Genomic DNA, 24,518 nt, shown 5'->3' with positions numbered 1-24,518 from the left:
AAGCAAGTAATTTCGGCGCCGTACGGTGGTTCTAGCGTTAACGAGATGAACTGCTGCAACATTCGCAAAAGACACTGAAGAGAGACGTATAACACATTCGCGATGCCAAAGATACGAGAAAATGTAATTTTCTCCTGTGATTTTGAACTCTGTAAAAGTATCACCGGCGGCTCTGTCAGTTGAAGCGTTGAAACAACCGCGGCGATCGATTTCGCGCGGATTTCCGCAAGCGTGTAGACCGGCGTTAAAGCTTCTTCGCGATAACCGTGACAGGTTTGTACAGGGTGCACCTGTTTTCGGTTGGTAATCCGGCATCGGTGCTTGCCAGCTGTTCCCCGTGGAAGCGTGGTCGACTGTCCCGGTCCCTCCTCGTATACTTTGCCTACGTTCTTTTTTTAGACAGCAATAAATTTTCGGTAAACGATCGGCAAAAGCCCGTTCTTCCCCGACGGCGAGATGATTTGCGTCGATGGGATCCAGGGAACCTTGAACGCGATCGTCGGTCGTTTTTTCTCCTCCAGCCGGCGGCGGTCGTCTTGTTGTTCCTGTTCCGTTCCTCTAACGAGCTTCCGCGGATAAAATAAGTTTCTTGCGTATCGTGTGCTCTTCGTGGGCGCTCGGCCGGATCTTCGCCGCGGCGAGATTTCCACGGGTTCGATCGGAAGAGGGTTTGCTCACCGGGGAGGATTCCGTCGCCGTGGAAGTTGTGTCAGCGTCCTCTCTCGCTGTATTTTTAGACCGAGCGTGTCTCGACGACGACGACGACACCCGTTTTATCTTCCTCTTGCGACTTTTATCAGGTTTCTTTGTTTCCCGCGGCGACAGCCTCTCCCAATTCGACGGGGATGTGCTCGAGTTCCGCCCCTCCGTTTCCGAACTGAATTCAGAACGACCATCAGTTCGTCGGAGCACAGTAGAACCTCGTTCGTTGCACATTCGCGATACCCACCACGAGTTGGTCGCAGTTCCGGAACTCGTGGTGGCCAACTACGGTTGAATTTCACTATATTCAAAAGCCAGCAGTGAAATTCGTTTTTTTTTTTTATTGTAGCATTGCACTGTTTCCTTCTCTACGGAAAGATTAAGTCCGAACTCGAAGCACTAGGTGGAAGCACTCGTGGACATTTAAAACCCTTAGCACTCGAGTGGTGACTCTGAAGCACCACTAGAATTTGTTGTGGCATTATTTCGAAGAAATTACAAAAAATATTACAAAATATTTGTTACATTACAAAATTTGTATTTAATAGATTACTAAACATTTAAATATTGTACGTGGAAATCGGATCAGTTTCGTACGAATAAAACGAAAATATTCTAAGACGGAACAAAAATTTAGTTTTAGAATGAAAATAGCGCCGAGTGCAAAGGGTTAACAAATTTTTGAGTGGGGGAGTACGGAAAGTTACCCCTTTCGTTGCACAACCCCAATTTTTGAACGCATCCTCGAGTCCCGTTGCGCACGACGGACGAGGTTCTACTGTGTTTACATTCCAAGGGTACGATCGAATGATCTACGCGATTTATCCGCGGCGCGACCACGGACGGCTGACAATCGGGCGGCTTTGGTGACCCCGAGCCGCTTATCGGCGACCCCTTACGTTGAAATGAGATTTTAATTGAAACTGCCACCCTGATTTATGGAAGACCGGCCTATTCTTGCTGTAAACAATGGATTTGTTTATGAGCACACGATCGGATTACCTTGTGCTGTCCAACGATACGCTGGTGGACTCGTCGGCGAAGGCCTCCGAGGGGTGATACAAACGACACGATCCGCACAATAGCCGGCGAATGATCTGAAAAACACGACGAGGGAAACCATTGTGCGAGGTCTTCAGAATGTTGTGGAGCAAAAAAGCATTTGGGCTCTCGAGTTTTTTTTTTTTAAGAAGGTAGTACATTGACACAAGTTGGATGCTTTGATATGCTGTAACTTCGGAACAATAAGATCCGGCATTTTGCAATCCTGCATCTTTTAAAGTATTTTAGTAAAAAATGGCGAAATTACAATATTCATATCATTATTTTCATTCTTAACACTGGGTTTACGGAGCATTGAAACTGAGTATTTTACATTACTTTATAAAAATAAGAAGAATGTGTCTAATCCAAGTTTCCAGCCATTTTTTAAATAATATGTACCTAAGGAACTAAGTTTGTTGAGTAATTCCACGTAGATGGACCTTCACAATCTCAATAATCGTAAATTAAAAATATTAGAACCCGTTATTTTGACAGGTCCCGTAAACCTAGTGTTAATTTCATTATTATCATTATTTTTTGCATTTCTGACAAAAATGATTGTGTGAAATTTAAAACGGTAGAAAAATTGAAAGAATTTAATGCCGATATATTATTTTCTAAATCTAATTTGTTAAAACGTGAGTTTTCATGAACATTATCATTTGGCCACAAGTGCAGGGGTGTTTAACGTAGCAAACATGTCGAAAAAAAATATATACATTTAATATAACAATTTAACGTTCACCTTGGCAATTAAATAGCCTAAGAAGATCTGAATGATCACCAACGTGCTCGTCATAACGTAAGCAACGATTACGATCCTGAGTAGGATAGGGCTGATGATTTCGGTGCAGCCGTTCGTGTTGATCGTTTTCACGTCATCCCCTTGGATTTCTGTGTGCTCGCACGGCGCCATAGCTTCCAAGTTGCAACAGCTGAATGGAACACCGCGATCCCTATACTCCTCGTCGGATATTCTACTTTGAGCCGCCATTTCCTCCCGGGAAGCGTAATCCACGCCCTAATCGAACAATATCTTCCATGAAATATTTCACGCAGTTCGTCCGGAAAGTTCCCGGAATGGAATCGGAAGCCAAGTTTCAAGGATTCAAAAGGATTCGGTTAAAAACTGATTTTATTGTTACTACGTTCCAGGATTAAATTTCCTACATGCTAAAAATGTTATGGTAACACGCTCGCTGCCGCGTTACACATACAGTGGATTCAAAAAATTTCGCTAAAAAAAAATAGTACAATAATTTGGATTCGTTTTTCCTTTCCGAAAATCGGTCGAGTCGGATTGAGTTGCATTTTTAGAATTTTCTCGTTAAAATCTACAGGATTGTACAAAAAAAAGTACAAAATTTTTGGTCCCAGGAAGTGAAAATCAACCATAGCCAGGCGTTATGCCGGTAAGGTAGAAAATCATGGTAATATGATAAAAAATTTTTATCGTGTCGCCAAAAATTCTTCCTGGGAAACATATTTTTAATGCAAAACGATGCTATGTGCAAAATGTGGGCACATTCCGATTCCAGCCGCTTCTTTAAATCCACGGTGGTTTCGGTTGCGAGAAAAATTTTTTAATGTTTTTACAGACGTTTCGTTTTGTAAAATTTTGGGCCAGAAAAGCGTTCTCGGTTTTCCAGTCGCTGTATCAAAATCTTGTTGACGAAATTACCATAATGTAAACATTGACAATTTCTCGAGAATCTGTCGATACAATAATTATTAGCTAATGATGGACCGTGCATATTTGATTGAAAACTGCTTCTGCAGAGAGCGTAAAAATTTGGCAAACTGACTTAATGAAAAGAGGCCATTCCACGAACTTTCTGGACAAACTGTGTTTACCCGAAGGGCTTTCCATTTTCACGTGTTTTATACCGTGTTGCGAGTTACCCTTCTTGAATCGTGGATTCACCTGCCAGTCAAAGTGGAACCAGTCTTTGTAGGAGGTATGGCCGCAACACTGGAAGATGAACTGTATCTCGTCGATCGCGTACTTGTACGACGCTGCGCTCACGTACAGCCGCATCGAATTGTTGAAGATTTCTATCAACGAGTCCTGTCTGATGCTAATGTGATACCCGATGGAGACTAAAGTCGCTGCGTTCATTATTGCGCAGATCGCAATTGCTATCAGCAAACATCTCAGCACTCGTCTGGTCTCCGCGCAGCAACGTGGCTCCTTTCGGCTGGATAATTGACGTAACTCAATAAGCAGGCATGTTTCTATTCTCTCTATTAGTATCTAACTTTCTATCTATAGGACATCCCAAAAATTTTGTACTTCCTTGAAAGTGGAAATTCCTGAGCTCATTTGAAGTAACTTTTTCCTTTACGCAAATGTTCTCCTCGGCTCTGTTAACGAGTTATTAACGAAAAACGCGGACCAATCAGAGCGCGGCTACAGAGGGCGGATTCTGACACGGCCAATGGCAGCGTCACACTCGGCGGGACCTGTCGCCGAGATGGAATCCGTTCGCTATAGCCGCGCTCTGATTGGTCCGCGTTTCTCGTTAATAACTGCTTAACAAAGCCGAGTTATTTCGAATGAACTTAGGAACCAACCCTTTCAAGGGTTTCCGACATTCTTGGGACACCCTGTATATCCTTCTATTAGCGTTTAACAGTATGAAGACTTTGTTTATGCAAGGGAAAAAGATTAAATTTTTCAATTGGCGACACAAGTTGCTCTCGTTAATGTCGAATCGTCGCGTCCCCTGGGGTTGAGTAATTAGCGCAAATGAGAAACTTACGCGCGTGTATTGCGAACAGTGATCAAAGCAGTCGGCAGACCCAAGCCGACGTTCACCAAGGTTAGTATGACAGGTGGCAAACCGCCCGCGAATCGAATGATCTGCCATTCAGCGAATATCTCCAGGACTAACATGAAGAATCGTTTAGCTTCGAAGATGGCGAGGGTGACCGCCACGCCATAACCGAATTTCACCTCCCAACCGCAATTGCAAGGTGACCTTTCATTTCTTTTGAATACCACGTTGCTCCGGTTGCTCTCGTTGCACGACATTCAATGATAATTACCGCTTTCAGTAATTACGTTAGCATCTCTGTTCACCAGCCGTTTTACCTGAAAATGTCTTCTGAGCGGCCGACTTTAACATTAAATATTTATTAATTGTTTGGCTGTTTGATTCAGTACATTGTTCACGAGTAGACTGCGGATCTTTATGCAAAATAAAATATAAAGTAAAAATTTATTTTGCTCGTTAATAATTTTTCTATGTTAAAAATGGTATATCGACATTGTTAAACTTCTAATATTTTTGCTGTTTTGAATCACGCCTACTCATTTTTGTCATAAACGCATAAAATCCGCAGTCTATTCATGAGTCAGGGAGTTGATCTGTTTTGTACTTCTACAATGAAATTTAACCCTTTGACATGTGAATTAACCAATTAACACTTTTAGTGCATATCCAGCAGCATTTTTTAAATTAATGTTTCTCGTACTATAAAATATTCCAAAAAAATTTGCGTTATTGTTAAGCTTCCAATGAAATTTGTCGGTTGGAAATAAGAAAATTAAGAATCTGTTTATCCTAAGTAGAGGAAGAACAAGATGGCGGCGCCGTTTGTCAGTGTCACGTGCACCAATTGGGAATAATTTCGGCCGGAAGTCGAAAATGAAGGAGAAACAGGTTTTTTCAAAAATTTGCGTTATTGTTAAGCTTCCAATGAAATTTGTCGGTTGAAAATAAGAGAATTAAGGATCTGTTTACCCTAACTAAGTAAGTAGAGGAAGAACAAGATGGCGGCGCGGTTTGTCAGTGTCACGTGCGCCAATTGAGAATAATTTCGGCCGGAAGTCGAAAATGAAGGAAAAACATGTTTTTTCAGGGCCGTGGCGCAATTACATTGTTACCATGCAGCCATAATTGAGGCGCACGAGCTTTCTATGCGCAATTCTGTCAACAACGATTCGTTCACGGAAAAAAAAAAGATTTAACGAACCGTATTGTTTGCACGTCATTCGCGTCGCAACCGAGTTTGACGTCGCGGACCACATCTGTTCCCGTGTTTATGATGTCGCGAGATGTCGTGTCGACATTCCAAGGTTAATTGACTCTGTATGCAAAGTTTCTCTGGCGGTCGTTCGACTCGTCTCAGATACCGACCTATGATTCGATTAACGATGATCCTTTAATTAAACACGTACGAACGTTTCTGCCGGTTGGATCGGATCGGAATCTCGATCGTTCGGAACGCACAATAACAATGAATATTCGACATAGTTAATCATCGACAATCTCGACGGAGGCTACGCGCGTGTGTAATCCTCTTTGCACCGAACACCTTTCGCGCATCTTCTCATTAATTATTAAATAACGAAAGCACGAGGAAATCTTTCTCTTGGTCGAATTATTCAGCGCATAATTATTCGAATATTACTATTCATCGGTGAAATCATTATACACTCCGCGACAAAATGATAGCACGTCTCATAGTTCTCGAAAGTTTTGTAGCCAAAAACTGGTAACAATTCATGTTTCATGTTGTTATATAGTAAACGTATTCTCTCGGATAGTGCATAGATATAAATTTCAATTGGAATGTGAAAATAAATTGAAATCATGTGAATTTTACTGTGCGCCGTCTTTTTGTCCCGCGGTGTTTGCATAATAATTCCGAAATAATTTGATTCGAGCGATCTGTAGGTTCGTAAAGGAGCCTGTTCGCGAATGACATAAACAACCTGTCCGAACTGAACAAGCAAAAGAGTTCGAGAACAGTTTTACGATCTCCGTTCAACAGATCCTCCGGATCTCTCTGTCGATGGAAGACTCACCAGACGCCATGATGCCAGAGATAAGACAGCCTCTTGTGAAATTTTATGTTTCTCCACGGTTTTAAGGTTCTGCTTGAGAAACGACGTGAACAACGCGTCGACGATGGGTCATTGTCTTTTTCCTATGGAACTGATTTCACTGGTGTTTCATTGACCAGGCGGACCGCGTACTGTTTAATAATTTATTGTCGTGAAAATAGCTACACGAAGCGTGTACTTACAGTAGTAATTACACGCCAAATTGTGATATTTACATGTGCTAATTGCAAAACGGTTACAGGATTTTTCAAAATTCAGGATCGCCTGCGAATGTTGTAAAGATTATATTACAGTACAAAATTGGTTGCCTTTAAATTGAAAATTAAGTGTTTCCTGTCTCTCAACAGAAGGCGTTCAGTATAAAATAATGTAGTCTTTATCTTCTTCAACCTATTAAAAACTGGAATGTCCGTCTACTTTTTTAACTCCGCGTTGGGCACGTTAAGACTACTTTATTTTGGTTTTCTCGATACATGTCCACAACGCGAGTTCACCTAGGGACGTATATCGGCTAGAAGATAGAGCTTCGCTGTCCTTTTCCACGTTCTGCGTGGATCAAGGAATAGTATCTTCTATTCGATGTATGTCACTGGCTAGACCCGTACTGTGGACATATATCGAGTAACCGGTTGTATTGGATAAATGGACAATATCTCAATATATTTCACTCGATTATTCTATTTGTGTTTCGTGCTCTAGTAGTTGTGAGATCTTGTAAAATACTCGGGTATTTTTGCCCTAACCGGGGTGTCTCATGGGTACTCGGGTAAAGGTGCTAGCCCTACTCGCACCCCTAACGCAGAGTTGAAAAGTCGCAACAACCTTAACGTGAACAACGTACGAATAACTTAAAAGCTACGTTTCACAAATCAATTGTCGCGCTGATCTCCGCAGGTACTACATGTAGAACACTTATCGCTAATTCTTATCTCCTAATGAAGCGTTTTCGTCCGTAATACTATCAACATGTAAGAACGTGTTAACCAGGTTCTTTCTTTCTCGCACACGTTTCGAACACTGTCCCGCTTACTGGAACACCGTCATGTTTGCTCAAGCATTTCGCGCGCGGACACGATGAATGGTGGACAAACCTTACGTATTTCGAATGGCATAACAACCTCCCGCAACGATCACGTGTGATCTCAGTTCAGATCACTTTGTATTTGTATATGTTCACGTAGGAATTTTTGATACCGTAAGTCCAGAACGCCAAGAACGGTAGTTTCTCGATCACGTACATGGCGAACCGCATCTGGCTGTTGAAGTATGCGCGGAAGAGCGACGACCACCAACGCGTGGTCGGCAGCAGGTATTTGTGCACCACTAGCTGAAGATTCAGTATGAATCTACCGTACAGGGACAGGTGCGACGTGTCTGAAAATACATTTTCCGTTTTTAAGCCTCGTTTGGTTTCTCGCTACATCGCAACGAATCTCGATTACCTATTTTCAACGAATGATTGTTGTTGGTGGCGCTCGAGGATGCCAACGTCAGGGTGAACACGACGAACGCGTCCGAATCCAAGTACGGATTCAACGGCCAGAGGCCCTCTATCAGCGTCCGGCTCATTTCATCGAAAGCTTTGTTCTCGTTGGCAAGACTCGGCAGAAATACCTCGTCCAAGACGCGCCTGCAAAGAGCACGCGTCTCTTCGACGTTCCCGGTGCAGAGGTTGTACCTGTCGAAGAAAAATCATTCTTTGTACACACGGTTTTTCAGCGTTGCAGAACGCTCCGGACCTCTTCTACTGTGGTCGCTACGTTTTCGCATATTGGGTTGGAGGTCTGGGCAACTAGAGTTCATAGTTGTCGGATGAGGGGAGGGAGCACGAATTGGAGTGGGGGAATAGCGCGGTATTAGGGGAAATTGGAGTGGGGGAATAGCGCGGTATTAAGGGAAATTGGAGTGGGGGAATAGCGCGGTATTAGGGGAAATTGGAGTGGGGGAATAGCGCGGTATTAAGGGAAATTGGAGTGGGGGAATAGCGCGGTATTAAGGTAAATTGGAGTGGGGGAATAGCGCGCTAGAAGGGGAAATTGGATTGGGGGAATAGCGCGGTAGAAGGGGAAATTGGAGTGGGGGAATAGCGCGCTAGAAGGGGAAATTGGATTGGGGGAATAGCGCGGTAGAAGGGGAAATTGGAGTGGGGGAATAGCGCGGTATTAAGGGAAATTGGAGTGGGGGAATTGCGCGCTAGAAGGGGAAATTGGATTGGGAGAATAGCGCGGTAGAAGGGGAAATTGGAGTGGGGGAATAGCGCGGTAGAAGGGGAAATTGGAGTGGGGGAATAGCGCGGTATTAAGGGGGAAATTGGAGTGGGGGAATAGCGCGGTATTAAGGGAAATTGGAGTGGGGGAATTGCGCGCTAGAAGGGGAAATTGGAGTGGGGGAATAGCGCGGTAGAAGGGGAAACTGCAGTGGGGGAATAGCGCGGTATTAGGAGAAATTGGAGTCGAGGAATACCGCTGTAGAAGGGGAAATTGGAGTGGGGGAACAGCGCGGTATTAGGGGAAATTGGAGTGAGGGATTAGCGCGGTAGAAGGGGAACTTGGAGTCGAGGAATACCGCGGTAGAAGGGGAACTTGGAGTCGAGGAATATCGCTGTAGAAGGGGAAATTGGAGTGGGGGAACAGCGCGGTATTAGGGGAAATTGGAGTGAGGGATTAGCGCGGTAGAAGGGGAACTTGGAGTCGAGGAATACCGCGGTAGAAGGGGAACTTGGAGTCGAGGAATATCGCTGTAGAAGGGGAAATTGGAGTGGGGGAATAGCGCGGTAAAAGGGGAAATTGGAGTCGAGGAATAGCGCGGTAGAAGGGGAAATTGGAGTGGGGGGACAAGTCTTGATCTGGCGACTATGCTCCGAGAGTCGATGACGTAGATCGGCTAACCCCGACCGACCGCGACCGACCTGCCACGAGGCAGGTACCAGCGCGAGAGGGGAGTACGAGCTCTCCCTCGTTGCTTTACGGATAGGGGCGCTGTAATGGGCGTGGCCTATTCTACGTCATCGACTCCCGGAGCACTAATTGCCCAGGTGTACAGGGTGATTCAGCTAAGTGTACCTCCTAAATTACATGTAAACGATTCGGTGCACGAGAAAACGGTTGAAACAAAAATCGTATGGTGCTAAAAGTAGTAGACAATGTAATTTAATATATAATGTATATGGACATTCTTTTGACATTTTGTCATAAATGCATAAAATCCGCAATCTGACTAACGAAAAAAAGAAACTGATTTTAGGGAAAGAAATGTAATACATCTTTCTTAATATTCATTGTGCTTTAGAAGTCAGTGGAATTAATAGAGGCACAGTGATTGGTACCCCCACAGTAATCGGGTTCTATAGTCTATTTCAATTAAACAAAAGTGCTCGACCCTGCCCATCGTAGTTCGCGACGAAGTGCGGGACCAAAATTAACTTTTCCTCGGTACGAACTTGTCTTCCATTCCGAGCATGCTGCCGACAACGTGCCAGAAGTGAATCAGTCCCTCGAGTTCCTCGGAACTGTTGTTCACCCCAAGATAGTCGCCAGCCAGTAGGGTGAATCCCATGAATCCGAACTGAGCCAACGCCATGTCCAACTGTGTGACACGGCCGATTCCCGCCTCGAAACTTCTGCGAAATGCCACACAGTGTTTTTTCCGGACGATTTTCAAAGAGTCGAGGAACCTGCAAAGGACGGAATCGTTATGCTTTCTCAGAGAAACATTTTGTTTTTACGGCCAAATGTAAAATGTGTTTACACAGGTGTAACGTCTCCCGTCTTCGAAAAAACATTGCACCGAACATTTTATTAAATGTGTTGGCACTGTACGTTGTTATTGGCACAATGAAACTTATGATCGTTCTCACAAGGGAACATCGGGCACTGGATACGCTGTGATTTTTATGAAACTTTGCATACATATTTGTCATACCTATCTAAGAAGATAGCTGTAATTCGTTCGTGTCCATTTTTCAATTTGAGGGAGATATCAACCCTTTTATCCGAACCGCCCTTTCCATATACAGTGAATTCTCGATATATGTCAACGACACGGGTCTTGCCAGCGACATATATCGTCCAGGAGACATATCCCAGCTGTGTTATGTTTACAAGGTATATATAGAGAAATCACTGTACATGCTTGTAAGTAGGTAAACAACAAAAGATATCAAAAAATGGTTGAAATAAAAATTATACCGTTTCGTGAGATCCATAATTATCTTTAACACATTATCTACCGGTGATTATTCCATAATTGTTGAAAGTCGGACTTTCACCTCAGCGGTCATGGCTGAGGATTTTTTAAAAGAATCCTTTAACATTAACAGCAACAACTCACCCTCAATAAAAAAATCTAATAATTTCCTTCGGGATTATTGTATAAAAGAAGATTTTTAAGCTTCCATTTGGAACATCACAATTATTGAGAAGCCTATTAATAGGCTTCCGGTAGATAGAGTGTTAAGATACCGAAAAAATATAATAAAAAATCGAATAAAGTTCTACAGAGCGGATCTAGATAAATCATTGGTGGATCACGAGCGGGACTTTGAGTAACACAAGAAAAAATAGAATTACTGTTATTTCCCGTGGGCTTATTGTTAGTAGAAAAATCGATTCGGTCTTTTAGCTTTCGGGGAAACATTGCTCCAGAACAGTTTGCTATATTGAGCTATGTCCACGCGGTGATCAGGTGATTCCAAGAGGTGATCAGGGATTTCACAGGAATCATTTTCCAGACTCGGATCAGATTTTCCCAGGCTCGAAACAATGTTTATTCAGTGATGCGTGATCCAGGGAATACATTCGACAAGACAGATCGATTAAAATAGCGGAGCTGCACGCGCCGGACGATTCTACGAATGCGAATGATCCACCGATCCCTCTGGACCGTGTATTTCTGTCACGCAGAACGAGTTGTAAAATTTAACGTCACTATCGGTGCATTCTGCAACACTTTTGTCTAACATAAGGCATCATAAATCTTGTAACAATGGGTGACGATAATTCAAGCTGTATCTAATTTGAATAGAATGCTACTAACGCTAAACCTATTGTGGTCGAATGGCCAGTTTCTTATGTTACACATTACTGATTGAATAATTTTTCAATTTTTCTTTTAAAAAAGCCAAACAAATAATTTTGGAACGTGACGTGTTTTCTAGTTCGAGAAGCCTCCAGGAAATTATAATATTTATATTGTAGCATTTTGGGTCGATTAAGTGTCTATTTATTTATTAACACCAGGTGGTTTCTATAGTTATGGTCTACTTAAATTATGTTTTAATGTAGAATTCTTGAGATTTTGGAGTTAGTTATTTTACAAATATATTGTCACTTTGTCATTTCAAAGTTGTACTATTTTCTTGATATCCACATATTTTCAAACTTTCGACGAGTTTAAATTTCTTTGTAAAGTTTATTTGCCAAAAATTACTAGAAAAAAATCAAATAATTATCCTGTGTATATGTGTGAGTGAATGTCTACTGTTTTCTATTTACTTACTCTTTTTCTATTCCAGCTCTTTTTCCATACCAAACCCACGTGTGAAGAATGGTGGACACATATCTGTGAAAGGACGCGCATAGCGTACCGCTTTGTTTGGTGAACGCTAAAACGTTTCTGATCGACGGCACAGCAAACAGGGACAGCAGACCGCAAAGTTTGGCGATCATCATCGTGAAAACATTATTGTAAAACATCCGCTGGCCGAGGAGGAACTTCTTCTCGTCGAAGAAAGCCGGTAATTCCGGTTGTAGCCACTTGAAGTCCATGAAAGTGTTTGCCCCATCTTTGAGGAGCGTTTGCAGTTTCTCTTCGACAACGTCTGAAAAAAGAATTCGAAATGTGTAAAACAAAAGCTTCCAATAACTTCTTTGTTTCTCTACCTGAGAATGCAACAGGTAAGTGTAGTCAACGCTTCAGCTGCTGGGAGGATTCAACAATTTTCTTTTAGATAATAGTAAAGTATAGGGTGATTCAGCTAATGGTGCCACCTAAATTACATGTCGGCTATTTGGTACATGAAAAAATTATTGAAACGAAAGTCGTATGGTCTCAAGAGTAGCATACAATGTACTAATCAGATTTTTCTGTTTTGCTTTTTTATCGAGATACGAAGGTCACCTTGAGCTCCTTTGTTGTAGAGGTAAATTTTACTCTTGTGGTTGAAGAGAGAATTGAACCCTAAATAAAAAATTATAAGGGTATATGCGGTGAAAAACTAATAGTTATTGACAGATCTTTTCTATAAATTATTTTTACAAATTATATTATAAATTATTTTCACTACATTGAAGTAGTTTGACTTTTGAAAATACAAGGTACATTATGTAGTGTATTAATTTATTATATGTGAACAAGATTAAAATCTACCCTCTGCGACAAAGAAACTCACGGTGACCTTTATATCTGAATAAAAAAAGCAAAACAGAATAAAACTAATTATTGCATTGTATGCTGCTCTTGTTGCCGTAAAACTTTTGCTTCAACAATTTTTTCATACACTAAATAGTTCACGCGTAATTGAGGTGGCACACTTAGCTGAATCACCCTGTAGATCTTCGATCTTACTACTTCGACCGACACTTTTGATTCGATATATCGTAATTACCACTTGCGAATCATTATGTCGTACATCGCCACGAGGAGGTGGTGCTTATGATCGGGAAATTTGTAGAACAAGCCCGGTACACGCAGCACGTACAGCGTGTAGGTGATTTTACAGTATGATACGACGAAATTCATTTGGTATTCAGAGCCATCGAATGGGGATACATCTGTGCAGCGGACGCACCGCGAATAAGAAACTCGAGAGATGCTCGTAATGACAGACACGTGACAGAACACAATCCACTCCTGTCCTGCTCACTCGTTCCATGATTAAAAAATAGATTCAATGCTGATTTCACGTAGCTGCCCGTTAACAATGTAGCTATTTAAAGAGATTGCGAAGCATAGTTAGCGATCCATCAGTATGCATTACATTAAAATCTTCTGGAATTAAAATGCCAGTAATGTTGAGCCTCACACTATGCACAGAGGAAGTTAATTGTATGTTTTAACTATATTTTTATACTATACTATACTATTTTATACTATACTATACTATACTATACTATTTTATACTATACCATACTATACTATACCATACTATACTATACTATACTATACTATACTATACTGTACTATACTATTTTATACTATACTATACTATTTTATGCTATGCTATGCTATACTATACTATACTATACTATACTATACTATACTATACTATACTATACTTTACTATACTATACTATACTATACTATACCATACTATACTATCTATACTATACTATACTATACTATACTATCTATACTGTACTGTACTATACTATTATATACTATACTATACCATACTATACCATACTATACCATACTATACCATACTATACCATACTATACCATACTATACCATACTATACCATACTATACCATACTATACCATACTATACTATACCATACTATACTATACCATACTATACTATACTATTTTATACTATACTATACTATTTTATACTATACTATATACTTTGTGCACTATGTCTTTTTACGTCGTTGCAAAGGGAAGTGTTCAATCTTCAAATCTATCATTGACTCATCCACTAAAAAAATTTGTTAATATTCTCAAAGACGCTTCAATTTGTAGTATTTTCGAGGGGAAACATGATGGGTTTTGAACTGGGACCGAGTATATTGCTATACTATTTTTTTTGCAGTTTATGTACCGAGGATTTTTCCGCAAATTGGAAATCCAGTGTTCGAGTGCTTTTTGGACACACCGTGTAAAATCCGCACTCTACCCACCACGAGGCAGGTATTTCGAAAAGAGTTTGTTTTCCGAGCAACTTAACGGTTATTGCCAGCAGCAACATCTCGATTTGCCGAACGTTTGAAAAACCTCGATTGCCAAAACTATTTCGAACCGTTCGGTTTCCAGACACGCGCGGTAGAAAGTTAGATCATCGGGGTATTATGTCATCGCCGCGCCGGTTATTGCGTAAAAAGCGATTCGTTTTTGCTTTCACCGGAGCAACGAGTCGCCGGCAGGTCTGCTGGCTCCGTATTAGTTTTATTTCGACGAAAGTAATGCACTCGCGTCCGGCCCGATTCGCGATCGCCTTTTTCGAAACTGCACACCGCGCGCTGCATTCGAAGATTCAAACGCCGCGCCGGCCGACGTCGAGGAAAGTGAGTCGAGGTCGCCGCGTTTCTATTCGCACTTTCATTAGCTGATGCACGCTTAGGACCTAGAAACGCGAAACGAGACGCTAAACGGTCGTCGACGACGCCTCGTTCGCGCCAGCTCGGTCGAATAATTACAAACCAAACAGATTATCAACCTTTTCTCGGGGCTATTATTTTGGGTTAGCCTCTCAGTCTCTCATTAGCAACCACGTACAGTGAATTTTCGATATATGTCAGCAACACGGGTCTTGGTGTCGCTTATCGTCCAGGGGACACTATATTCAAGGTTCGTTACACATGTAAATGTCATCGGAATTATATCATATTCGGTATCATTTTCATTAGAAAAATGCCACTAATATGTTGGCGAAAGTCCCATTAAAAAATAGTGAAAAATAAAGAAGTTTTTTTATTGGATTAGTATTGGTCTCCTGGTCTCACACGGATATCGAGCTTCTTGCCCCCCCCCCCATGGGGTACCCCGCGGTAGTGGGGATAATTCCGCGACATTTGTCGGCCATGCCTCGGCGACATATATAGAGAATTCCCTGTACTCATTTGTCTAGACTATAAATTTAGCATAATAGGGTAAGGGACGCGATTACTTATTTTTAAAGCATAATGAATATCAAAAAAGAGATATTAAATTGTTGTCATTAAACTCAGTTAGTGTTATGCATCTCGGTTAATGGCGGTCGGTAGTGGACGCGTTAAATAGAATAACAGTTTTTGCAGAGAAAATGTTTAAATGTCCCATTATATTTTACGTGGTACAATGTTTGCTCAATATTAACGTGCTCAGTACACAACCTTCAACGATACAGAGTTGCTCAGCAACGTTGCGCAACCTTCCTTCGAATGTCCTTCACAGACTTGGAAGAGGCAACAGAGCTTGACGTTCTGTTCCCTGCTTTGTATTTCGCCTGACTGTCCTCCGCAAAACGTATAAAAAGAAAAAAGAAAAAAGAAAATGATCAACGGGAGAATATTTTCATCGAACGATGCGCGTCTCGGACAGGTACGCTAGAATCGTGTGTTGTTCGGTGCGTGCCAAGCTGGTTTCAAAGTAAAAGTAGGCATCCGGGTTCATCCACTGCATCTTTCACTCGTCCGTTGAAACAGTGTCAGCGCCATGAATGATGTGCAAAGCGTTCCGTATTTATATACTTCAAGCGAGAAATCATCTGCGATCACGGTACACAATTTTCCTTTCACATCTAAGAAACAATTATCATTGATTGCTGCGGCCAAGGTCACTGTTACGCTGCGGATCACTATGCAAAATAAACATTTTTAGGTTATTATCGATTACTAGCAACAGGAGCCAAATAAAAGTTCGTTTCCTCGTCTAATAATTTCAATAAATTGAAAATAACATGTTAGTGTCCTCAAATATTTTTAATCATTCAACTATTTTCATTTATTTCATTTATTTCATTTATTTGCTGTACGCATACAATTCGTGGTCTAGTGATCCAATTCGTATACTCCATTTTGCAAATACCATAAAAGCAGATTCGAATTACTCGACTGTGAATGTTTACGGTTTTATGATAAAAACTGGAAAACTGAAATACAAAGCAAGTAAGGATGTCGGAGTAATTTAAGAATTATTTGCGATTTACTAAATCGATTAAAGGAGGGAGATTCTTTGCAATTGCTGCAGAACAGTTTCATTTTGCATCCAAATTTTGTGGAATTCCTTCGACTTGAGGGAATTCCTCGTCATGGTTGCGGCAGGCGAGCGGTGGTATTATACTGAAAATGCGACGGTTCTAGTGACCGGGGTTGAACGACTTTGTCCTTGGACTCTGCGCATGAGGGGAATCGCACGTACTTACGGGAGCTGCATATATGCTCCATAACTATACAATGCCGACTTGATCACACAAAAAAAGCAACAAAACTGAAAATTACGGACTTTCTGCAATTTTAGAAGCGTCTAGAACGCTGCAAAAATGGCGAACCTTTGCCCAAGACTATCGTGACCTTTTTAAATAAAAACCTATCGGTAGGACGGAATTTTTCTAAATAAACTTTCTAAATCGCGTCTTTACAGTCTCCCTGTTCTGGACAATTTCTTCTACGCATAAACAACCGGAAAATGTTTATCAGAATGTTCGCGAACTCATTTTCTATCTTTCGAAAATGTCGAATCTCCGCCCGCAGTTTCGTGAAGGGGGACACTAACCTGCCAGATCCTGCTCGTGGTTCTCGGCTCGTTCGTTGTTCTTCATGTTGCACAAGTGAACGAACTGCACTTGCTGGTTGAATTTCCAGTAGAAATGTTCTACGCTAGACTTGCAACCGCCATCGAGCCACTACCACTGCGAACCGTGCGAGCCTCGCTGCGAAAGTCACGAAACGCTACTACGTTGCCGAAGAGATCACCGGTGCGAGGGGATCCGGTGGCAACGAAACGATCCGATAGAAATTATTTATCGCTATCCTTGCGAGAGCTTTTCGCGAACAATAAACGGAACGGAACGTTTCCGACGTCTTGCTCTGCACCAGCGGCGCATACTACACGGGAACGAAAGAAACTGATGTCGATCGCGCATCTTTGGAGAAAGGTATCAGCAACGTGTCTCCTACTTTTCCCTCGCTCCTGCTTCCTCCCGCCGTCTGTGATCATGCTACAACGTGTACCTACTTGATAGAGCAACGAAGCCTAGAACCAACGAAGTATGGCTTCGAGAAACCCGCGAGTCTATCTTTCGGATGTCTGTCAGTTTCGCGAACGAACTTCCAAAAAATCTTTTTCGTTTCTCGAATCCGGAAGCCGGAAAATTGTCGGTGAGAATTGTAGCTCTTCTCGTGTTAAAGATTCTCAGAAAATTGTTTGTTGTCTGCGACGCCTTTCAGTTGTTCGCTATACGAAACCATAGAAACCTGTGCATGGAAAAGAATTTGTCTATTTTCGACTTTTGAATATTGTTTATGCCCCCCTCAGGATTGTTCCAATTAATATAGAACAGGTCTGCGCAAAGTTTGAGCTCGATCGGATAACCGGAAAACGTTCTCTCCGGCCCTTGAACATCAAAATAATTAATTGCATGCTATATCTACTCAATTATTGACTTTATCGAAAAATATGCTGAACAAAATTTGCACATCTGGACAGGCTGCGTCTTTTATGTCGTATCACTTTTTCCCGTAAAACGAACGATTTCCGAACAATTTGAGGAAAATGATAGAATGGTAACACTGTACAGGGTGTCCCAAAAAACGGAGACCAGTGCGAGAGAAAAACCAAAAATATAGATATTTGAAATATTATTATATTTCCTAAAGTGCGGCCCGTGAAATATATTTTCGAAACGTGTTAATAAAAATAATTATTGTCACAACTAAGGAACGATTATATCATAAAATTAGTATAAATTTTTCCCTTATGTCTAACTTTCAACCTATCTTGTTTTCGGTTTTTTGGCCGCCATTTTGGAATTTACAATTCGGCCCACCTGGGTAAAACTTTGGGAACCCCTGTATTATACAATTAAGAAGTCGTAAATGTGAAAGGACGTTGTCTATAGGTGAGTAAGTGAGCTTCTATATATATTAAAATTTATGATGGAGGCAAGCGTTTCACGGAATTTAAATTGAAGGACGTGATATTTTGCCAGAGTGTAGTTAGGACTTTTTTTTACAGCTTTGTATAAAACCGAATGGGATGAGACCATAGTAGAATCTTGTCTCCCGGTTACGAAACATAATGATCGGTTTTAAGTAGGTGATTTCCTATCGGCCGTCATGTTCATCGCGTCGATCTGAAGTATGGAAACACGAAACCTGTCACAACTTCTTCTTCTTCCGTAACGCAAAAACGCTGTGCACGCTACGATAAAAAGAGGCAAGTCGATGTCCGTTTAGCAATACTACGCCGGAGAATTTAAACTATCACGATTTTGCAACAAGTTGTTATATAAAAAAAAGTCATCCGAAAAGGAGGCCATACTCTGTGCGAATGAGTTAGGTAACAGACTCCATCGACAAACGCTATTCGCTTTGGGAGATTAACAAAGTCTATTAATTTGTTTGAATATTTTTCATAGGATTACAGGCTGCGTCTTTTATGTCACTGTTTTCGTAAAACAAACGGTTTTCCAAGAAATTATGAAAAATGTCGGAACAAAGTCAAGAAGTTTTTTCCGAAATTTGGGAACTGAAGTTTTCATTATCTTTTATCAATAAACATTAACGAAAAATGTGAATTTTTTTTAACTTACAAATCTTACTTTCTTAAATTGTATATTATTTTGCAGGAAACGTGTACGTTTTATAATATTAATAGATTATTATTACTCTTTGAGGAGCTCTTACCGTTTATAATTTTTTACTTTATGCTCCATGAATCATTAAAATTCTGTGACGTCGCCAATATAACTTTTATTGCACATATCACAATTCTCATAGGTGTGTGTGTTTCCATCACTGATCATTTTTTTCTTAAACAGTAAAACTTCTTGTCTATCGTTGCACATATATCTATTGTAGGAGCGACAAAACAGTGTTCTATTGTCGACGACACCAAGGCCCAAATAAACATGATACTTTTCATCCGTACAGAAAGGGAAAGTTTATTGGTCGTTCCCTTCCTTTCCGCTCTACATATGTGTTGGCACCTTACACCACAGTTGTGTCGGTACATTGGTGAAAGTCACTACTACAAGCAATACACAGCCAGTCTCGTAATTGTTGGCACACGCTCTAATTCAGAATAACTTATTTCATAAATCGACCAAACGACCGCAGTTTTTCTGCCAAGCTAGACGTGAAATGGAAATTTTGGAAAAAGTGTGTTTAGCTCGAACACCTTGTTTTTCTTATGAAAAATAATCCTTGAGAACGCTTGTTACAATTTTAAAAGAATTTGACGTTAGCTATCAGATTTACGTAATAATCTCGGTGACTCTTCTCTGAACATCACGAGTATTAAACATTTTACGGATTCTAATTCATTGGTTTGGATTATTTTGAATTAGGGTGCTGTAAAGACTCACATTTTAACTTTTGTATGCTAATTTAGAATTCCGAGAAGTAAAAAGAAATTCTAATTTTCGAATTGCGGTCTTTGCAGCTTCGGCTCGAGGGAAGATTGAAGACGACATAAGAAGCTAACATTTGTAAGTGACAAATCGTTATTCAATACTTTTTTAAACGTAACGTGGATCTAGTTCTAATATTTTTACGTTCTTCAGCGTAGGGGGCGTAAGAAATCGAGTGGTTTCTAGCGATGTCGGTAATTCAGATCGCGAGACACCCCATATGGTAATTGGTCTACTCCTATACTTCGTCTGTGCTAATAAATCCGTCAACTGTCGGTAACATTGGTCGCGACACCGAAATGGTACCGTGGTACCGAGGCCTAGACAGAAGAGCTCATGCGATGCAATGTCTGTACCGATTCCATTGACGTCACTACGGGACTACGTCACTTCGGGATTCCCCGTATCACTCGTAACGAGATAATTAGGCTCGTTGCAGACTATTGGTCGGCTCACGGTCCGATTAAATATAAATTATATGGTTTTAATTTTTATATACTGCTCCCGATTCGGTCAGATCCCAATCGGTTCTTTCTGTACACACTATCAGTCCGCTTACGGTTTTCACTCGATTTTCATGCTTTTTCTATTGCTTTAAAATTATAAAAGTTGTTTATAATGCCGAGATTGATGTTGCACAGTATATTTTGTACCTGGGTACACGTGTACTAAAAACTACACGGATTAAAACACGGACATGTTCATTACGCGTTCAAAATTGGGACCTCTAGTAAAAGCAACTTTCACTTTTTTCTCGTAATTCCGACTAAACGCAAATTTTCTAAAATTTTCAATATATGTTATCCAGTAAACTAATCTTTCTAGCTTGGCAGAAAAACCAAAGTCGTACTGGTCGATTTATAGAATAGTTATTCTGGTTTATAGTGTGTACCATCAATTATGTGGCTGACTGTGCATTTATGAAAAAATCTGCTTATAATAGTCGGCATCGACTTTGGAAGTATCAGTATCATTTTAGCTAACGGAGACGACAGACGCGAACGTCATGAGTGCTCCTCTCGGCTGGTTGTTTCTGTTGGTTTCAACCTTGAATTCTCTTGGTATAAGTTACGGACAATATGAGCCTCCGACGCCTACCATTGAACCTTTATATCCGAAAGGGATCCGAATTTCCATACCACGTAAGTTGATTTTAATAATAATGATTGTTAAGGATTAACATGCTCTCCTTTCAACACCCCATGAATTAGTGTCAAATATTATGCGCAAGTTACAATTAAATTCTTAATAAAGGTCGCCGAACAGTATTTAACAATACATTTTTGGAGGCTATTCAATTATTTTCATAATTTAAATTTCGACTATCTCCTTAAAGACGGTTTTAAATTCGAAAAAAACTATAACGAAAGTAGTGCTTTACTGTTTATGTCGATCTTAAAATTGTGATAATAATGAAAATAGTTGTACTTTTCTACTGAAATATTTTATTGAATAACACTTTCGTTAAATAATATAAATACGCATTGTATAAGTATGCATTAATCAAAGTGGATATGCATGTTATCGTGAATGTACCGTTGAAGGAAAAAAGAAAAAACAAAAGCGCTCGCAGCCTTGAGGAAGAATGTTACATCACTGAACAAAACTAGCCGTGAATAAGTGTTTAAAGTATTTTAACAGCGAACCGCACTGTTGTAATTGCCCATCGCTAAATGATTAATCACATAATGTTTAAAACTGTTTATTACTACACAATGAATTATGAATTATTCATTAATCCGAATAAAGTCATAAATCCTATTATATTTTATCTTAGCAAAAATAATTCTAATTCGTCGAGTGTTGTTAGCTAACTTAGTTGCAGATTACGTTCCGTTTATAAATATGGCGTGACTATATCTCCGATAACCCTATTCAGCATCACGAAAACTCGCGGAATCTTTAATCATTGCATAAACATGTAAACAGAACAAAATATCGCGATAAGTATAATTTTATCAATCATTTTCCAACGCGACAACGGTTTGCCAGCAAATTAACGATTAAATGTATTTTCAGTGGTATCAGTTTAACATATTCATATTACGATTAATAGGATTAGAAAAATCGAATCAAAAAGAATTTTAATGCACAATCTTTTCATTAGATGAGGAAGGAATCACGTTGGTTGCCTATCATGTAAAATTCAACGACGATTTCTATAGTCTCGAAGCAGGAACAATCTCCGTGGATGTTATCAAACCTAAAAATGGCCGCTGGATTTACCAGGATCGCAGTACCAGACTGAAAGCCGGAGATATGATTTATTTATGGGAACATGTGGTCTACAATGGTCTGGGTTATAATTTACTAGATCAACAGCACGAAGTTAAAGGTTCGTTTTCTACGAAGAGGAATAATTCTTTCGCTGTTAACACAACACTTTATAAAAATAATATTTCTTTACAATTGACTGTCCTGACAAGAATAGAAGAATAAATAATGGGAGCGTTAGTGTCAAATTTCCGTATAATTTAACACAGTGTAGATGAATAGAGAAACTTTCAAAGCTGTCTGCAAAAATGAAAATTGTTTGTATAATAACCGTTCGATAACTACAGTGTTTACTCTATATATGTCCCAAATGCCTAGCCGATAAAAGTCGCAGAACTATCTCCACTGCCGTGGGGTATACCTCGTGAGGGGCCAAGAAGCTCGCGTGGATCAAAGAATAGTATCTCCTGGCCGATATATGTCCGTGGCTAGACCCGTGGTTTGGACATATATCGAGTAAGCACTGTACACGTTTCCTCAGAGAACATGCCTCAAGAGTCCCAAAATTCGCAGTGTATATTGGCCAGCCAACGTTATTGGAATAATTTACGAATGCTGTTTTCGATGATTCGACTCAAACTGTTGTCTCCTTTTAGAATTTTATTATCCCAATGGAACCGTAGTGGGCTCTATACCTGGCAGCGACGGTAGATGCACGGTTACTTCCGAAACGAAGATATACTCTCGTAGCCAGGAATCCCAGCAACTTACACGCAACAATGCGTGTGCGGGCCAAGTAATTTTCGAAGAGGACTTTCACGCGCTCGATACGAATCGTTGGAAGGTTATCGAATGCTTCCCGGCAGCTCCGGTAAGTCTGATGTAACCGGTTTTGGAAGACATCATATATTCTTTTGTCGCAAAACACATAGTTCCATTTTGTGAAAGATATTTTCACAAAATCGTCACTGAACCATTAATAAAATTAAAATGTACTTGTTTCAGACTTTCGAATTCGTCGTGTACAAAAATGACCCGGCGAACGTTCACGTTGAGGATGGTGTGTTGCGCATCAAACCAACTCTCCTTAAACTGAAATACGGTCTTACGTTTGCGCAGGATGGTTGTCTGCAGTTGGATAAGTAAAGTCGCGCTCTTACGTATAAATGTGACGATGCTTTTGTTTATTACTTCGATGCCACGTTTTATTTCAGATGCACGGGGCAGGCCGGTAGCAGAGATTGCACACGAACCGCAAACGCATGGGACATTTTACCACCTGTAATATCAGGACGATTGAATACCAAACCATCGTTCAACTTCATGTATGGAAAGATTCAAGTTCGGGCCAAATTACCGCGCGGCGATTGGATATATCCCCGTAGGTTTAAGACACGATAGTTACGGAGAGACCACTGTATACAATTTTAATCCAGCAAAGGCATTCAAATATTGTTATTGTTACGCTTGTTTTTTGCGTATTTCGTTCCAGTGATCACTCTAGAGAGTGATGACAACTCAAACACAACACACTTCAGCAGCATTGTGATCGCCCAATCGTTTGGCAATCCGACACTCATAACAGAGGATAAACAAGACATAGGCAATCATCTTCTTCAAGCCGGTGCACAAGTATCCAACGTAGACAATAATGATCTACAAAACAACCGAATAGACCTTCCGTCGAAGTCGTCAGGTTCCTTGTGGTCTGATGACTATCATGTCTATGAACTTGAATGGAGACATGAACGCCTCATTCTTAAAGTCGATGGCGAACAGTATGGGGAACAGAGGATACCTGTACTTTTCGACGTTCCAGTAAGTTTAACCTGTCCAACCACAGACATTCGTTTTCTGCTGAAAAGGTTTCTTAACTTTGCTGCAACTTCGTAGCATCCTTAACCTACATATATTTTCAAACGTTACTAATTTAGTTGTCATATTCAATCATAGGTTTACATCAACGTGGGCGTGGGCGTCGCTGGCCGTAACCTTTTCCCTGACGGATGCAGAAGTGGTACCTATCCGAAGCCGTGGAAAAACAAGGGCGTCAAGGTACGTAAGACCGTTTCTGGCGACAGACTATGACTGAAAATAGTAACAACACCACGGTTTTTGTTACAGGCGCTGTACGAATTCTACAGCTCGGATAGCTTGTGGTCGAACACGTGGGGAGAACATGACAACGTTCTGTCAATAGACTATATTAAAGTACTGGCGCTGTAAGCACTGCCCTGCTAACTTAAGAATCTCGTTTATATTATGTGTATTCATTGAAGCGTTCACTATTCTCAAAATTAAAGAATGAAATATTATGAAAAAATATTTACAATGTGTCCAAAACTATTTGACAAAATTAACAATTAATTGTCGATAAGATAGAAAACTAATATACATTTATAAAATAGGAATTTACACTATCGACATTTCGATAATAC

At 40.5% G+C, this 24,518-nt stretch overlaps 4 protein-coding genes across 6 annotated transcripts in view; 2 read left to right on the top strand and 2 right to left on the bottom strand.

Moving 5' to 3' along the window:
- The window catches only part of LOC143362757 (odorant receptor Or2-like), a 361,950-nt gene that overhangs the window by 55,447 nt on the left and 281,985 nt on the right, over positions 1–24,518 (top strand). The window lies entirely within an intron of this gene.
- LOC143362868 (uncharacterized) lies at positions 529–4,835 on the bottom strand. The gene is made up of 5 exons (XM_076803363.1): positions 4,509–4,835; positions 3,671–3,944; positions 2,492–2,767; positions 1,705–1,799; positions 529–877 (listed from the first exon to the last, which is right to left on the bottom strand). Exons 1-5 carry the CDS (start codon positions 4,778–4,780, stop codon positions 559–561), a joined length of 1,236 nt encoding a protein of 411 aa, XP_076659478.1. The 5' UTR covers positions 4,781–4,835; the 3' UTR covers positions 529–558.
- Positions 7,319–17,205, bottom strand: LOC143362761 (uncharacterized). Its single transcript, XM_076803190.1, has 5 exons — positions 17,010–17,205; positions 12,095–12,416; positions 10,038–10,271; positions 8,041–8,276; positions 7,319–7,972 (listed from the first exon to the last, which is right to left on the bottom strand). Exons 1-5 carry the CDS (start codon positions 17,053–17,055, stop codon positions 7,746–7,748), a joined length of 1,065 nt encoding a protein of 354 aa, XP_076659305.1. The 5' UTR covers positions 17,056–17,205; the 3' UTR covers positions 7,319–7,745.
- Positions 20,723–24,416, top strand: B-gluc1 (beta-1,3-glucan recognition protein 1). Its single transcript, XM_076803159.1, has 8 exons — positions 20,723–21,008; positions 21,974–22,201; positions 22,737–22,951; positions 23,086–23,222; positions 23,295–23,461; positions 23,573–23,898; positions 24,034–24,135; positions 24,205–24,416. Exons 1-8 carry the CDS (start codon positions 20,873–20,875, stop codon positions 24,304–24,306), a joined length of 1,413 nt encoding a protein of 470 aa, XP_076659274.1. The 5' UTR covers positions 20,723–20,872; the 3' UTR covers positions 24,307–24,416.

This window comes from Halictus rubicundus, chromosome 18 (assembly GCF_050948215.1).
Source record: "Halictus rubicundus isolate RS-2024b chromosome 18, iyHalRubi1_principal, whole genome shotgun sequence".
Taxonomy (NCBI): domain Eukaryota; kingdom Metazoa; phylum Arthropoda; class Insecta; order Hymenoptera; family Halictidae; genus Halictus; species Halictus rubicundus.
Note: the sequence above shows the minus strand (reverse complement) of the source record. Positions and strands in the feature narration are given on the sequence as shown.

Excerpts from the sequence above, each read along its gene's own strand:
- LOC143362868 (XM_076803363.1), bottom strand. The coding sequence starts at position 4,780 with ATGTCGTGCAACGAGAGCAACCGGAGCAACGTGGTATTCAAAAGAAAT. Across the intron at positions 1,800-2,491 it reads TAGGCTATTTAATTGCCAAG|ATCATTCGCCGGCTATTGTG; the intron begins GTGAACGTTAAA and ends CGTGTTTTTCAG. Across the intron at positions 878-1,704 it reads GTATCGTTGGACAGCACAAG|TTCGGAAACGGAGGGGCGGA; the intron begins GTAATCCGATCG and ends TTCTGAATTCAG.
- LOC143362761 (XM_076803190.1), bottom strand. The coding sequence starts at position 17,055 with ATGAAGAACAACGAACGAGCCGAGAACCACGAGCAGGATCTGGCAG. Across the intron at positions 12,417-17,009 it reads CCACGAGCAGGATCTGGCAG|ACGTTGTCGAAGAGAAACTG; the intron begins GTTAGTGTCCCC and ends TTCTTTTTTCAG. Across the intron at positions 7,973-8,040 it reads CAATCATTCGTTGAAAATAG|ACACGTCGCACCTGTCCCTG; the intron begins GTAATCGAGATT and ends ATGTATTTTCAG.
- B-gluc1 (XM_076803159.1), top strand. The coding sequence starts at position 20,873 with ATGAGTGCTCCTCTCGGCTGGTTGTTTCTGTTGGTTTCAACCTTGAAT. Across the intron at positions 23,223-23,294 it reads GGTTGTCTGCAGTTGGATAA|ATGCACGGGGCAGGCCGGTA; the intron begins GTAAAGTCGCGC and ends GTTTTATTTCAG. Across the intron at positions 23,899-24,033 it reads CTGTACTTTTCGACGTTCCA|GTTTACATCAACGTGGGCGT; the intron begins GTAAGTTTAACC and ends ATTCAATCATAG.